Source organism: Dermatophagoides farinae, chromosome 10 (genome assembly GCF_024713945.1).
Source record: "Dermatophagoides farinae isolate YC_2012a chromosome 10, ASM2471394v1, whole genome shotgun sequence".
In the NCBI taxonomy this organism is placed as follows: domain Eukaryota; kingdom Metazoa; phylum Arthropoda; class Arachnida; order Sarcoptiformes; family Pyroglyphidae; genus Dermatophagoides; species Dermatophagoides farinae.
The window spans coordinates 2,067,428-2,083,108 of NC_134686.1; the positions used below are offsets into that span (position 1 = coordinate 2,067,428).

The 15,681-nt window shown below is 28.5% G+C and overlaps 3 protein-coding genes across 4 annotated transcripts; 1 reads left to right on the forward strand and 2 right to left on the reverse strand.

Moving 5' to 3' along the window:
- The first annotated feature begins 331 nt into the window (after positions 1-331).
- Positions 332-3,269, forward strand: LOC124491140 (uncharacterized). The gene is made up of 3 exons (XM_075734743.1): positions 332-662; positions 724-2,078; positions 2,142-3,269. The coding sequence occupies exons 2-3, from the start codon at positions 1,408-1,410 to the stop codon at positions 3,166-3,168; spliced, it is 1,698 nt and encodes a 565-aa protein (XP_075590858.1). The 5' UTR covers positions 332-662; positions 724-1,407; the 3' UTR covers positions 3,169-3,269.
- Positions 3,214-4,269, reverse strand: LOC124491143 (charged multivesicular body protein 1b). The gene has a single exon (XM_047053763.2). The coding sequence runs from the start codon at positions 4,067-4,069 to the stop codon at positions 3,482-3,484; it is 588 nt and encodes a 195-aa protein (XP_046909719.1). The 5' UTR covers positions 4,070-4,269; the 3' UTR covers positions 3,214-3,481.
- Positions 4,270-4,964: 695 nt separating this feature from the next.
- On the reverse strand, positions 4,965-15,174 carry LOC124491189 (uncharacterized). 2 transcript variants are annotated; one of them, XM_075734749.1, is made up of 6 exons: positions 14,955-15,174; positions 7,719-8,048; positions 7,572-7,631; positions 7,268-7,343; positions 6,088-6,954; positions 4,965-6,005 (listed from the first exon to the last, which is right to left on the reverse strand). In XM_075734749.1, the coding sequence occupies exons 2-6, from the start codon at positions 7,875-7,877 to the stop codon at positions 5,098-5,100; spliced, it is 2,070 nt and encodes a 689-aa protein (XP_075590864.1). In that variant the 5' UTR covers positions 7,878-8,048; positions 14,955-15,174; the 3' UTR covers positions 4,965-5,097. The 2 variants fall into 2 exon arrangements, with proteins under 2 accessions (XP_075590864.1, XP_075590865.1); XM_075734750.1 differs by lacking the exon at positions 14,955-15,174 and adding an exon at positions 9,688-10,333.
- Positions 15,175-15,681: the final 507 nt, after the last annotated feature.

Below are 15,681 nucleotides of genomic sequence, written 5' to 3' on the forward strand. Positions count from 1 at the left end.
ATTATGTAGTTCTTTTGTTGTTGTTGTCGGCAAACGAAAAAACAAAACATCAACAAAAATGATAATGAAAATCGATATCATCGAAAAAAAAAATTTCCCATTATTTATAACTCTGTGTATTGATGATTAATGAAATGATCAATCGATCAATCGTCATCATCAAATAATCAAACGTGAAACAAATTCCACAAAAATGATCAGGGTCATGTTTTTTTTTTCGTTCATTCATCAACAAACGAAAGAAGAAATGAAAAAAAAAATTTACATTCAGTAAACAAAAAAAAAAAAAATCAACTGATGAATATATAAATGATTTGAACATTTTTTTTTTGCTAATTTTAGAATTTTAGAATTATCACATCAACGATCAACGTATCAATAGTTTACTTTTACTTTTTTTATTTTTTATTTTATTTTAGTTACGGCGATTAAAATTAGCTCATTTTATTCAATTTTTTGATTGATTGATTGATATATTCACATGATCGAATGTATCATAACCGCCAATTGCTGTAATCAACAATTTTTTTTTGTTGTTGTATTTATTGATTTGCTTTTTTAATCGATCATTTGATTGATTGATTGATTGATCAATCGATATGAGTGATTAGAATGTGTAAAATCCCCAAAAAAAAAAAAAAACAAAATCATACTGATATAAGGTGAGTGTACAAAATTTATTCATCTATCGATTCGATTGATAAAATATTTTTTTTTCTTCAGTGCGACCAATCACAATTTGATTTGATTTTGGATATATTTTCAATTCAATTCAATCGTCGAAAACATTCAAATGTTTTTTTTTATTTATTTATAATAATAGACATTAATTCATGAAAAATTCATCACCAATAGAATGATGATGACGACGAATGATAATCGTCATCATCATCATCATCATCATCATTTTTTTTCAAGAATTTGTTTATTTCAATCGATTCAATTTGAATGATAACCTGTTGCCGTCTTGTGCGTGTGCGTGTTTGTGGATATACAGAAAACCACATTCCATTGGAATGAAATGAAAATTTCATGAATTTCAGCCATTTTTTTTTCTTTCTTACTTTCACTTATCGAATTAATCAATCATCATCATAATTATTACATTCAAATATACGTTTCTCTTGAGTGGAAAAAAAATCAAAATTTTTTTTTGCACACAAAATTCAAACCAGACTGTATAAAATCACCGATCATCATTAATCATTCATTTTTCTTGATTTTTTTTTTTTGCAATCATCATACACATCTTTTCACACACACACATATAAAACTTGATACTAATCGATAATCAAGTGAAATCGATTCAAAATACACATCATCATCATTATCATTTGAATTCAAATTCGAATAAAAAGTGGCTGCAATTATTTGCTTTATAAATGTATCAATTTATACAAGATAACGATGATGGCAAAACAAAACAATATTGTCCGTGAATATTCTAATCATCATCATCGTCGATCATTTAATCAATCTACAATTAAAAATCTAATCATCATTATATTCTGTATAGTATTCAATGTTATTCTTGTTGTTGACGCAACTAATAGAATTAAATTATGTCATCAATCACCTAAATTGCGTTTCTATGATATTGTTACACATTTGGATGAACAACAACAAACGTCATCATCATCATCATCATCATCATTATTATTATCATCATCATCATTGAATACATCATTACCGAATCCAAAATATTTTCGTTCATTATTTCATAATACAATTGATGATGATAATGATGATGATGATGCTACTGCTGCTGATGCTGCTGCTGCTACTGATGCTGATGATCATGATCATGTTACAGTTATAGCGTTATCAAGTTTACATGATGAACGTGCCAATACTGATGCATGGATTAATAATTTAGAAAATATTTATCATAATCTTGTTGAACAAAAATCATTTCGAAACATTCGTTTAATATTGATCAATTCAAAAGATTCATATAATCCATTATGGGTGAATCGTATAAGGAAAAAAGTATCATTTGAAGTGTATCAGGAATTATCATCATCACCGATTGCTAATCAACTTGATGGCCATAGTGGTGATGTTTATATTTTTGATAGGTAAATTTTTTTTGTTTCAAAAATTTTTAAATTTTTAAATTATCCTCACCTTTCATTTGATAGATGTAACCTGTTGGCATATTATATACGATTTCCATTAAGTTTTATCGATCGTAAAGATCCATTCTTTCAGGCAACAATATTGGCTGCACATACGGATTCTCCGTGTAAAGAAAAATGTATCCGGAATTCTGTTTCATCATCATCAACAACAAATATTACTGGCAATCAAAATGAAACTGAAACAATTGAAACAACAACAACAACAATGATGATGACAACAACCGATGATTCAATGACAAACATTACAAATCAAACGGATCAAGCAACTACTACTGTGACAGAATCAATTGAAATGAATGTCCTTTCACAGATGGGTGAAATTTTGAAAATTTTTTACAATCGTTATACAATGAATTTTGTACCAGAATCATCGGAATCCGTTATGGACAATAATAATACAACATCTTTTAGTAATATGACGACAAAAAATGTAACAACAAATCTTATCGATACATTAAATCGTACAATTGAAACTTATGGTTTACAACAAACTTTATCATCATCATCATCATCATCGATTCCAGCTATACAGCTGGACATTGGAAAAGAAATAGCTAAAAATGTAACAAAAGTTGGTAATGGTGAATTACGATCACAATTATTGCCACCAAATACAAGAAATGTTTCAAAATTATCCAAAGTTTGTCAACAAACAAATTGTACTGAATGGACAACAGAACGATTATTAGCAGCAAGATTATGTTGTCTAAGCATTACAACTGAAGATGATGATGAACCAATGGTCAATGTAAATGCATCCGTTTATATTCCATCTAATGGTGGTTTCGGTTGTAAATTATATCCACGTACAACATGTTCAATGATTAAGCCAATATTACGTTGTTGTACACGTAAATTAGTAAATCAATATTTTAATTATGCAATACAATTACGTGAACGACAACGGCAACAATTTAGACCTGGACCAGGACAACGACCTGTACGTGATGCAGAAATGATTTTACTAAAGAAATCATTTATATCCACAATGGATGTGGAAAAACGAAATCATCATATACCACAATAGTCACTATATATTATAATATATTTATATCAACCAGAAAAAAAACAATTTTTGTCAATGAAAAAAAAGCTCAGTTATTATTATTTAATAAATTTGCATTTTTCTTATGGGGATGGGGGGATGAAATAAGGAAAACCAGTAAGCAATGGGTTATCAGAAAGTTAAGCTTAAAAATACAACAAAGAATTATTATAGAGAATTAACAAATGAAACAATTATGTGAACATAAATCGTCGTTGTTATTGGGGATTAAGAGGATGGGGGGTGGGGTTTGGTTAAATAGTTTTTTTTTCTAAAATAATTTCATCATCAATCATCACATCGATCGTAAGGCAGCCAAACGTTTAGATAATTCATCTTCTTTGGTCGATTCTTTTGCCGATGCTAATGTTGATGTAGCTGCATTCGGTAATTCAAGATTCAATTCTAAACCGGCTTCATCGGCTATCTGTTTCATAAGGCTATCGGTTTGTGCTTCTGGTGACATTGTACCCATTGCATTACTAATGGTACTTTCCATAGTATTTGTTTGTACATCTAAATCTTCGAATTGTTTTTCAAATTTATCCATAATCTGTGAAATTTTCTCCAAATTCATTGATCTCATTGCTGAATCCATGGCTTTTGTAACGCCACCGATTGATTGTGCAATAGATTTAGTGGCTACAGCTGTTTGTACACGGCTTGCTACGGCATCAACACGGCTTGCCATTCGTAAAAAATTTAATGCTTGATTCTTTTCACGTATAGCATTTTCAGCATAAATACGGGCACCTTCAACATTACCATTTTGGATGGCTTTTTTACATTTTAATTTCTGTACACGTTCCTGTTTTTCTGAACGTTTTGAATGACGTTCCAATTCTTTGGCAGCAAATTTTAGATTGAATAAATGTTTATCCATACTTTGTGGTGGTGAATCAAGTAGGTTACCAATTTTGGATTAGAGATTTTTTTTTCTTTATATACCAATATACCAATATTAAGATGAAAATTCACAAAAATAAAAAATGTTTGTATTATCGTCATTCAAACACAACAAGAACAAAACACAACAAACAAATACTCACATTTCACACATAACACACACACACACCCAATGACATTACAGCTGATATAAATAAAAACAAACAAAAGCACCATCTGTTGATGGGAAAATGTAATTTTAAAAAAATTTTCTTTTTTCCGATAAAATCAATGATGATGATGATTGGCCATAAAATGTTCATTATATCATCATAATATGTTGTTTATATCATCATTGGCCTTGTTTTCAATGACATTTTGTAATAATAATTTATGGCAATTCGATTTTTATTTTTTCGTTCGCTATCACCAGAGTAAAAAAAAGAAAAGAAAAGGCGTGTCCGATTTTTATTCAAAATTACCAGTTTTTTTCTGTGTGTGTGTGTGCTCGGAGCCATTATCCACGAATATGTTCCGTTGTTTCATGAAAAAAAAAACTTTCGAAAACAAAGCAAAAACAATTTCACCGGATTATTTGTTACGATTCGCTCATAAATTATTTCCTCTGTGGAACAAGAAAAAAAACATAAAAGTTAGTGACTTAGTCAGGAAAATCCACAAATAACGTGAATATAATGAATATATTTTGTTTCATCAAAATGAATTCTTCAATCACTTAATTTATATATTTAAATTAAATTCTTTGAAAAAAAAAGAAAAAGACAAAATTCTTGTCGGTATTTATTACACTTATTCTATCTGTGTTTTTTTTTTTTGTTTGTTTGTTTGGCAAATAATTATTTAGAAAATTTCATAATATAAATTGGAATGGATTTTTTTTTGGATTTTGTTTTTTTTTTTTTTTTTAGTGGTTCCACGACACATTCATTGTTTGTGTAAATGGCATACACTTGTAAATTTCCTATTTTCATTGGTTTTTTTTTTGTTTTGTTTTGGGTGGATCACCTATTTCGATTCATTATTATTACTATTAAATGTTCCATTAACTTGTGCTACTGTTTTAAGAAGATTATCCACCGTAAATGCTGATGAAGATGATGGCGCTGATGAGGATGATGATGCGGCTGCTGCTGCTGCTGATGCTGATGCTGAGCTAGTTATCATTGGATTTTTATTCATTATTTGTGGTAATAATGTTGCTGCTGCTGCTACTGCTGTGGTTGTTGACGATGATGATGATGGTGATATTATGCTTGAACGATTGCCATTAAAAATATCTACATTTGCAAATAAATTTCTTGCATATAATTGCTGTGCAGCGGCCATTATTCTCATCGCAGCTGTCGATGATGATGATGATGATGATGATGATAAAAGTTGTTGCGATTGTTGTTGTTGTTGTTCCAATTCATCGGATAATGTTGTTGCAACATAATCAATTTCCGGTGATGATCCATTACTACTATTACTACTACGGATACTATGATCTAAATTCATTATATTACCATTCATTTCCATCATCATTTGATTATGACGATAATGATGAAATAATTGATTTTTAAATAATTCTTGATTTTGTAATGAATTTTGATATGATTGTGATTGTGATTGTGATGATGATGATGATGATGACAAATGATGATGATGATGTTGATGATGATGATGATGATTCGATGTAATGAGATCAAAATTCTGTAAAAGATAATTTACATTATCAGCAATATTTGATACATTTTGCTGCTGTTGCTGTTGTTGTTGTTGTATGATTGATTGATTTGACTGTATCGGTACCATACGTTCAAAACGCCATTTTGTTTGTTCCAATTGATCTAGATATGTTTGTAGATAAAAAGTTAATGATGATGATGATGATGATGTTGAATACTGTTGTTGTTGTTGATGATTATTATGATCTGAAAAAGATTGATTATTATTTCATTCAATGGAAACCAAAAAAAAAAATATCGATCATTATAACCAGAAAAAAAAACAAACCTTTTGTCCAATTTTCATTTCTATACAATTTTATCAATGATTTAACTGTTTGAGTTTGATTCATCACATTAACTAATAGATCAGAATGTGTTTGTAAAAAATTGGCAAATGTTTGAATATTATAATTTTGTTGCTGATGTTGTTGTTGAACATTATTATTACTAGTATCATCATCATCATCATCATGATCATGATCATCAACATCATCATCATTAACATTATCATTACAAGTTGAATGTTTTGTTTCCATTAATAATGTTGGCGATGATGTTGTTCGATGATGATGATGATGATTATTATTATTATAATGATGATTACTATTTTGATTCTGTTGTACCGATGATGATGAAATAGTAGCTATCGATGATGATGATGAACATAATAAATGATTATGATTATGATGATTATGATGATCATCATCATTGCTTATAATAATTCCATTTAAATTATTATTATCATCATCATCATTGTTATTATTTATTTTTGGTGATAATGACCGATTTATTGATGTTATCATATTATGATGATTACGATTATTATTCAAATGATGATATGAACTAGATGATGATGATGATGATGTTGTTGTTGTTGTTGTTGATGGTGAATGATGATGTATTATTTGCTGTTGTGATGGTGCTGATGCTGGTGGTCGTAATAATGGCGATGATGATGTTGATGATATGGATGGTTTTGTTATCGTTGTTGCTGCTGTTGTTGTTGTTGTAGAAGTTGTAATCAAATTACTATTATTATTATATTGATGATGACTATTGATTATTGAACTATTATTTAATCGATTTTGTTGTTGTTGTTGTTGTTGTTGTTGTCGTAGATTCAACACTGCATTGAGATCCAATTCATCGGGTTCTGTTTGTTTTTTTTTCAGTAGCCAAAAAAAAAAGCAAAAAGAAAAATGTTTTCAATCAATTAAATGAATTGAATCATTAGAAGCAGAAACAAAAAAAAACATTTCCAATCTTTAAATAATCCACAAATGATGTAACAAACGATGATGATGATGATGATGATAAATATTTGATCGTAGATGAAAAAATATTTACCATCATCATTGATCATGATTGTAATCCAGTTTGTTTCACTTGTTCATTTTGGATCATTAGATTGTAAAATGCCCAAAAAAAAAATGGAAAAACAAATTTTTATTGTTTATTTGTCAAACCTTCAAGTTCACCTGGATTGTATGACGGTGAACGTAATCGTTCTTCCTGTGTTTGTTGTTGCCTTCTTAAGGCGACCTATTTTTTTTTTTTTTTTGTTTCATTGAATTTGAACAAAAAAAATGAAAAGAAAGAAATCAATGATTGATTGATTGATTGTTTATATTCATATAGGAAAAAAATATGAAATGAAAAAAAAATTTAAAAATTAGAAAAATTTTTTTTGTTTGTTTATTGTCATTGGATGATATTTTCTATCTATTTATAATAAATAGTGGCCTCTGCTAATGAAACTAAATTACAAACCTGTGCGGCCATAATACGTTGTCTTTCGGCAATCAATTTACATTTGGTGCATTTACAATTCTGTGGCAAATTATAAATTCAGACAAGAAGAAGATTCATTTGATTTGATTTGATTTGATTTGAATTTTTGTTTCATCATATATATACCTTATAACGACAATAACGTTTATGACCTTTTAATTTGGATACAACATCATGATTACGGCAACGTGCACATTTTGGTTGACGTGCACGATGATCCAATTGTTGTTGTTGTTGTTGATGAATGTTGTTGATGCTGCTGCTGTTACTATTACTGTTGTCCATAATATCCAAATGTTGATGATGATGATGATGATGATTAGTGAAATGTTCACAGGAATTTTGTTTCGTATATCGGATATTTTTTTTTCACCACGAAGAAAAAATTATTGAAAAAATGATCAGCATCTTTTTCTCTCTAGCTGTGTGTGTGTGTGGAAAGAAAATAAATTCAAACTGAAATGGTGATTATTATTAAAAAAAATCAAACATTTATATGGTGATGAAAGGATTTTTGGTTGAAAGAAAGAAAGAAAAAAAACAGGTATTCAGAAATCAAAAATATCATTAGTAATGCTTTGATTTAAAAAAAAAAAAAAAAAATTTTAACCCTTTTTTTCTGGGTTAATGAGCAGCGTTACCAAAAAAAAAAATTAAAAAAAAATAATCTCGGATTCCATCCTATACATACACACACACACACACAGAAATCAGCAAAATCTCATCTTGCAGTGTGATTGGATACATTGTGTGTGTAAAAAAATTTCTTTACAACTTACATACCAATCACCCAATCACTATCATCAATTTGCACTTGAAATTAATAAAAAAAAAGTAAATGATAACAGCACACACTAGCCTGAAGCAAAAAAAAATTTTCAATTTAAAAAAAATTCATTCAATCAATCGTTCAATCAATCAATCAATATTGATGATCTCAGTCTCTCTATCTCTCTGGATTTTTTGTTTGAATGTTGAATAATTTTAAAATTGATGAAATAAACAAAAATAAAAGGTATACATCTGAATGGATTTTTTGTTTTATACACGTTTGATACTTTGTATCATCACTTTAAAAAAAGTGTTAAGTATAATTTCCAAGAATCAATCGAAAAAATGAAAGAAAAAAAAATCAACGACAACAACAACAACAACAACGACAAAAATCCATAGTTTTATCACATACAAATCGAAATCGTTTTAAAAATGAAGCCAGAAAAAAAAATCAAAAAAACAAGAAAGAGTTGAATTAATGGTTAAATTGATTGATCGATCAGAATGATTAAAATAATTCATTGACATTGTAATCATCATCATCATCATTATCAATATATACCATGACCATCATCAATATATCACAATCAAATGTCAGAAAAAAACACACACACACACACATTCATTTCATTTGATAATAATCATCATCATATACAAAAACATTAAAAAAGTTTGAAATGTTTCAATATTATCATCATCATCATCATCAAACTATTAACTCATTGCTGCTCTCCAAAAAAATGATGATGATGATAACAACTTTCAGAAGCAACAGCAGACAGAATCAACGATCAGAAAAAAAAATTTATTCAAGATGTATCCACTTTTGTCGTCAAATCTGTAAGCAAAAAAAAAAAAAAAAAGTCTGATGATTGTGAATAATGATAATGATGATACAACACCACCACCACTATTAACCGTCATCATCATCATCATTGATACTCTTTATTGATGGTTGGTATATTTACAATCACCAATCATGATCATTATGATATTACCACATAGACATATTTGTTGTCAAGGATAATGGTTATATTTTTACTGGCTTTAAATATAGAAATTGTAGCAAAAATTATTTGATAAACGAACAAAAAAAAAATTGATAATACCAGACACATACATAGACAGACAGATTGTATGGTTAACCCTTATTAAACAAAAAAAAAAAAAAAAATCTCAAAGTAACCAGACCAGCAAAAAAAACCAGACTAAAAAACCTTTAAGGTTTATTGTTTGATCATCATTTGATTGTCATGATGATCGATGTCAAAAAAATGAATGTAAGACGGTTATGAATTTGAGAAGAAAAAAAATAACTTGCCTTTTTTTTGATCCGGAATTTTTTTTGTTTTGTTTTGTTTCCAAAATGATTTATATGTCACATCATTGATCAAATGGACAGTGGATGGATAAACGAAAAAAAAAATTCAATATAAAATGTCAATGGCGAAACAAACAAACAGAACAGAACAGAAAAAAATTCATCACAAATTTAAATTTTTTTTTTCGTTGTTTTTTTATTGCTACATTACATTTGGATGGATGGATACAAAGTGTCAATCCAAATAAGAAAAAAAAACTCGATACATTCTCTCGTTCTCGGTCTTTTTCAACACAAATCTCACGTTCTAATTTCTTGGAAAAATAAAAAAACGTCACATTTATATATACACACACACAGAAGAGATAATCTTATCTTGGCAAGCAAAAAAAAAAATGATAATGCAGCATCATCATTAATCTGCATCTGCATATAAATAAATGTAGCATTTATATTATCACCAAACAAACAAGAAAAAAAAATCATAAAAAAATCATTTGCATAAAAGATGTGAATGAACGGAACAAAACGGGCAGACCAAAAAAAAAAAAAAAAAAATGACAAAATCCGATTGGATTTGATCATCACATTTATTCAATGGTTGTTGTTGTCGTCGTTGTTGTTGTTGTTGTTGGTTGGATACAATGATTTGTTTTTGAATAACAACAAAATGAAAAAAAAACCACAAACCACAAACTACAAATTTCCAAAATTCAATATCCACACATATATTCACACATTTAAATTTTGAATTTGAATATTTACTACAAACTAAAACAAACTTCTTTTTTTTGAGGTTTGTCTTTTTTTTCCCTTATGAATGTTTCTCTCTCTCTCAACCTATCTATCTATGAGTATTATATATGATGATGATGATCATCATCATCATTTGGGGGCAATCACCAAATTCGGTTTGTTGTTGTTGTAGTTTTTTTTTCGATTACGCACGCCTTCAAATGGGCAGAGTTTTCATTGTTGTTGTTGTTGTTGTTGTTCATATATTGTATTTTCTCATTCATTCAAATTGGCAAGACAGGCCTACTATTTGGCCAAAAAAAAAAACAATTACAATTTTTTAAAATACTGGTACATGCTATTTGGGTTGATCACCACCAACACACACAGAGTAAATGATAAAAAATACATACATTTGGATATTAATAAATTGATCAAAAAAAAAGGATACAGGTAATAGAAACAACAGCGACAACAACAAAAAAAATGTCATGAGAATCCTTACATCCTCGATGATGATTTTATAGATTTAAAATCTAACGACGATTTTTGTGTGTGTGTGTGTGTGTATGCGTTACCATGGTCCATCATCATGAGAAATTTTTTTTTTTTTTTTTTTGGTCTTTTCAAACAAAAATTATTCATGGTTTGTGTGTATATTGTTTGGCTGAAAAAAAAGAATGTCGATGTTGTTGTTGAAACAATCATCATCAACATCATCATCATTGATGTAGCGAATCTCAAAAAAACGATGTAGCCAATTATTGCGTTTCACTTAAATGTTGTTGTTTGTAATATTTTTATATTTATTTTTCCCTTTATGTTTTTTTTATTTTTCATTATTTGAAACAAACATGACATGTGTGTGTGTGCGTGTGTGTTTAAACAGTGTTCGGTATATAATTTATGAATTTTTTCATTTGCAAATTTGATTTGTTCGTTTCTCTTGGTATCTAGGATAAAATTTTGTTTTACCATTCATTCATACCACACACACTTACCTGGAATGGAAAGGTGAATAGAGACACGCACACACACACATACATACCAGAAACACGCCCGAAAAAAAAAATCATGTAGCAAACAAAACTGACAAAAAAAACATTACAAGTATCGGAATTCAAGGACAACAAAAAAAAAACAACAAAATTCTGCCAAATTCAAATCTACAATCATTACCACCAGGAACAGTTTTTTTTATACAGAAAAAAAAATTTGCATTAATTTTTATATAATGAGATAATCCGATTCTCGAACAAATAACCAGAAAAAAAGAATCGCTTTTTTTGTTTCAGGTATCATCATCATCGAATCAAATGAAATGAAATGATTATGAGGAAACAAAAATTGTGTGGGTTTTTCTTCTTCTTCTTCTTCATTGCTTTTGATTGGCAATTTTGGCTACATTCAAGCATTTTTTTTTGTTGCTGGTGTTGTCCAGAAAAAAAAATGATGATGATTAGTAATAAAATGGAAAAAAATAATAAAGAATTTCAATTTTTTCTCTCTTCACTCACTCTATACACACACACACACACACACAAATGCATCGAAAAGACAAGACAAAAGATCGTAAATTATCTTCTGTATGGTTTCCCCTTCTCCTGTCTCTCTCTCTCCATGTTTATTGTCGAACATCATCAATATGATTTGTTCCTGTTGTTGTTGTTGAATGTTGTTTGATGTGAGATGTGTTTAACAACAACAACAACAAACAGAAAAAAAAATATTGAAATGATGATGATGATGATAATAATAATAAAGATTTGAACGAACAAATCATCATCATTTATCCTTACTGATACAGTAGCTAAAAAATCAAAATCGAATGATGATGATGATGATTCGATTTTGAATATATAAATATAATTGCTACATCACCATTTTGTATGCTACTTTTCTGCATCAATTTTTTCTACATATCAAAAAAAAGTGAATATTTTACAATTTGAATTTTCTTTCAGTCAATGGCAAAGTTCACCATCATCATCATGGCACACAAGTCGTTTTTTTTTTTTTTTTTTTTGGTTAAAGTTCACCACAACAACACGCAAATGGTTACAAGAGAAGAAAAAAAAAGAATTGCTCGTAATAAAACTAAAACTTCAATATATATGGATATATGGCAAAAGAAAAGTTAATAAAAAACAAAACAAAAAAAAAATTTTTTTTTTGCCTGTTCAATTGAACAACAACAACAACAACAATAACACAAAGTGGATAGGATGAAGTAAAAAAAATCTTTTTTAATTTATATCATTTGCATACACACACACACACACACACAAACACCAGAGACAAACCAACAAGATAATAAAAAAAAATGAAAAAAAATTTTTAAAAATCAGTTTCCGGAATATATATGTATTGCGCATCTGCATTATATTTGAAATAATCAAATTGCTACAGTATCAATGATGATGATGATGATGATCACACATGCGTCGTGCAATTTAAACCAAAAAAAAAAAACAGATCTTGATGGTAGCATTTTTTTTTGCATTTAGTGGAAACTTTTTCATTTAAAATTAACAGAAAAAAAAATTTTTTTTTTTTGTGTGTGAGATGCTATAATAATAATAATGGATGGATGATGATGATGGCTTAGAGAGAGAGAGAGAACATTAATTGCTACATCATCATCATCATCATCATCATTGTTGGAGCGGGAACAACAAAATGGTAATTGTAGCAAAATGACAACAACAACAACAAAAAAAAAGAAAGATTCGTGTGTTGCACTGTGTCCAAACACGGTGAATTATTATTATTTGCAAAAAAAAAAAATCTAACTAAACATCTGCCATATATATGAAGATGATGATGATGATGATCGTTTGGTAATTTTTTTTTTTTTTACTTGTTAATGTAATTGAAGTTTTTTTTTTATTTATCATTCACAAATGGTGGATGCAAATTTAGTGAATTTTTTTTTATTTCGTTCAAAGCTTTTGTTCATATCTGATATTGGGTTTTTTTTTGTATTTTGTTTTGAACCCAAAAAAAAAAAAAAACAAAAAAACATAAGTACCAGATTGGTATTTTTTTTTCTCTACTTTTTTTTAATATTAAGTGGTTAATTATTTCATTTTTCATTTTTTTTTTGTTCGGTCTGAATAAGCCGATACAATTTTTTTGCATCTTGGCTGGTTTCTCACCATTCAATCCGATTGAAAACTCAAACACACACACGCAATACACATTCGACATATATCAAGATTTGATATTTTAAGCTTAAAATTGATATAAATTAAAGGGAGAGAAAGAGAGAGAATGAAAGAAATTGATCAATAAATATCATCGTCATCATCATCATCATCTGTAACATCATCGATATATCGATATATAACAATAATATTCTTTTATTTTCAAGATTTAACGATGTAAAACAAAAAAAAAACGATGATGATGATGATGAATGCCACATGCCATTCACCACCACCATCAACTACAACAGCAACAGAAAACAATCATCATTTTGGGTCATAAACATTAAGCTTTTCTTTTTCTTTTTTCATCATCATCATCATCATTTTTGGTTTTGCCAACCACTGACATTTACATGATTCAATCATCATCATCAAAGGATGAATCAAAAAGGCAATTTCAATTTGCATCAATAGATAGATAGATAGATAGATAGATATAAAAAAAAGATGCAAAAACAAGAAAAAAAAATCAATAATAATTTATTAAACAATAAATATGATGTGATCAACTTTTTTTTTCATTGATGATCACCATCATGATGATGATATTCTTGAAAGTCAACAAGTTTTTTTTCTGTGCAAGTTATATATATAAAAAAAAGCCAAACAAACAAGTAAAACAAAATTGATTTCCAATTGGTGTTATTTGGATTTTTTTTTGTTTGAAAAAAAATTTTTTTACGATCATTTTGTTGTTGTTGTTGTTGTTGTTGCTTCATTTCAAATAACAACAACAACAACAACAGGTTCAATCATCTATAATGTTGTTGTTGTTGTTTTTTTTATTAGAATTTATTCATTGAATCATAACATAAGTTTGAAGGAAACAAACATTAACCACAACAACAACAACAAAATTATTTTAACCCTTTTTCAACCGATGTGCGAGTGTGTGTGTGTGTAACATATGAAAGCATCAAATGGAATTCAAACCAAAACAGAAAAAAAATAAAGCACATATACACAATCGTCATAATCAAATATTTCAGGCAACAAAAAAAAACAACAAAAAAAAACAGGGGCAACAAAATTTATTGTTCAATTGTGTGTGTTTCGGTGGTGATTTGTTTGAGATGTTGAAGAAGAAAAAAAAAATTGAACGATGATGACAATATATATATATGAACATAATGACCGGATTTTTCATATTTTTTTTGGGGTTAAGAAAATCCTTTTTTTCCAACAAACAATCATCGGATATTGGAAATGTTTTTTTTCTCTTTCTCTTTAAGGATTTTCAGATACATGCAACATCATTGGATTTTTAAAAAGTCAAGAAAATTGAATTTTTTTTTGCGAGGCCATGCAAAAAAAAAAACTTACCAAATATCGTCGTTATCGTTGTTGTTGGGTAAAAAAAAACGGAATAAAATCACAACACACACCATGAATACACTGGAGATTTTATAATGGAAAAAAAATTTTTTTTCGTTTGATTCAGCTGGATTATTGAATAATGAAAAAAAAACACTGAAACAAATTATTTTCATTGTATTTATATGAATGTATATGTTTTCTGGAACATCAGACACACACACACACATGTGTGTTTAATATGTATGGATATATTTGTCGTTATATTATTATCATCATCATGGATGGTTGATGGTCCATTGATATTTCATTTGTATAATATGTACCACCACGCCAAAAGAAAAAAAAAATCATAAGAAATACACATAAAAACCATATATAAATGTTGATGATGGTAGCAGCCAAACACACACACACACACACACACCGACCACATCACATAACTATCCAAATGAAAAGCATCCTTCAATACCCATTGATCGTCGTCATCATCATCATCATCCATAAATTGTCGTTGATATTGTTGGATTGTGCATTTTTTAAGTCTGGTTGGCAACAAAGTTTCAAACTAGAGAAAATCTTTTTTTTTTTATTACCCAAATTGATGAATGGTCGTTTTTTTTTCTTCTTTTTCTTCTTCATTCTTTTGTGTGTTGATGCACATTAAAGTCATTCATACACACAAGGTTAGATTTCAGAAACAAAAAAAAAATGAAAAGAGTTCATGAACCAAGTA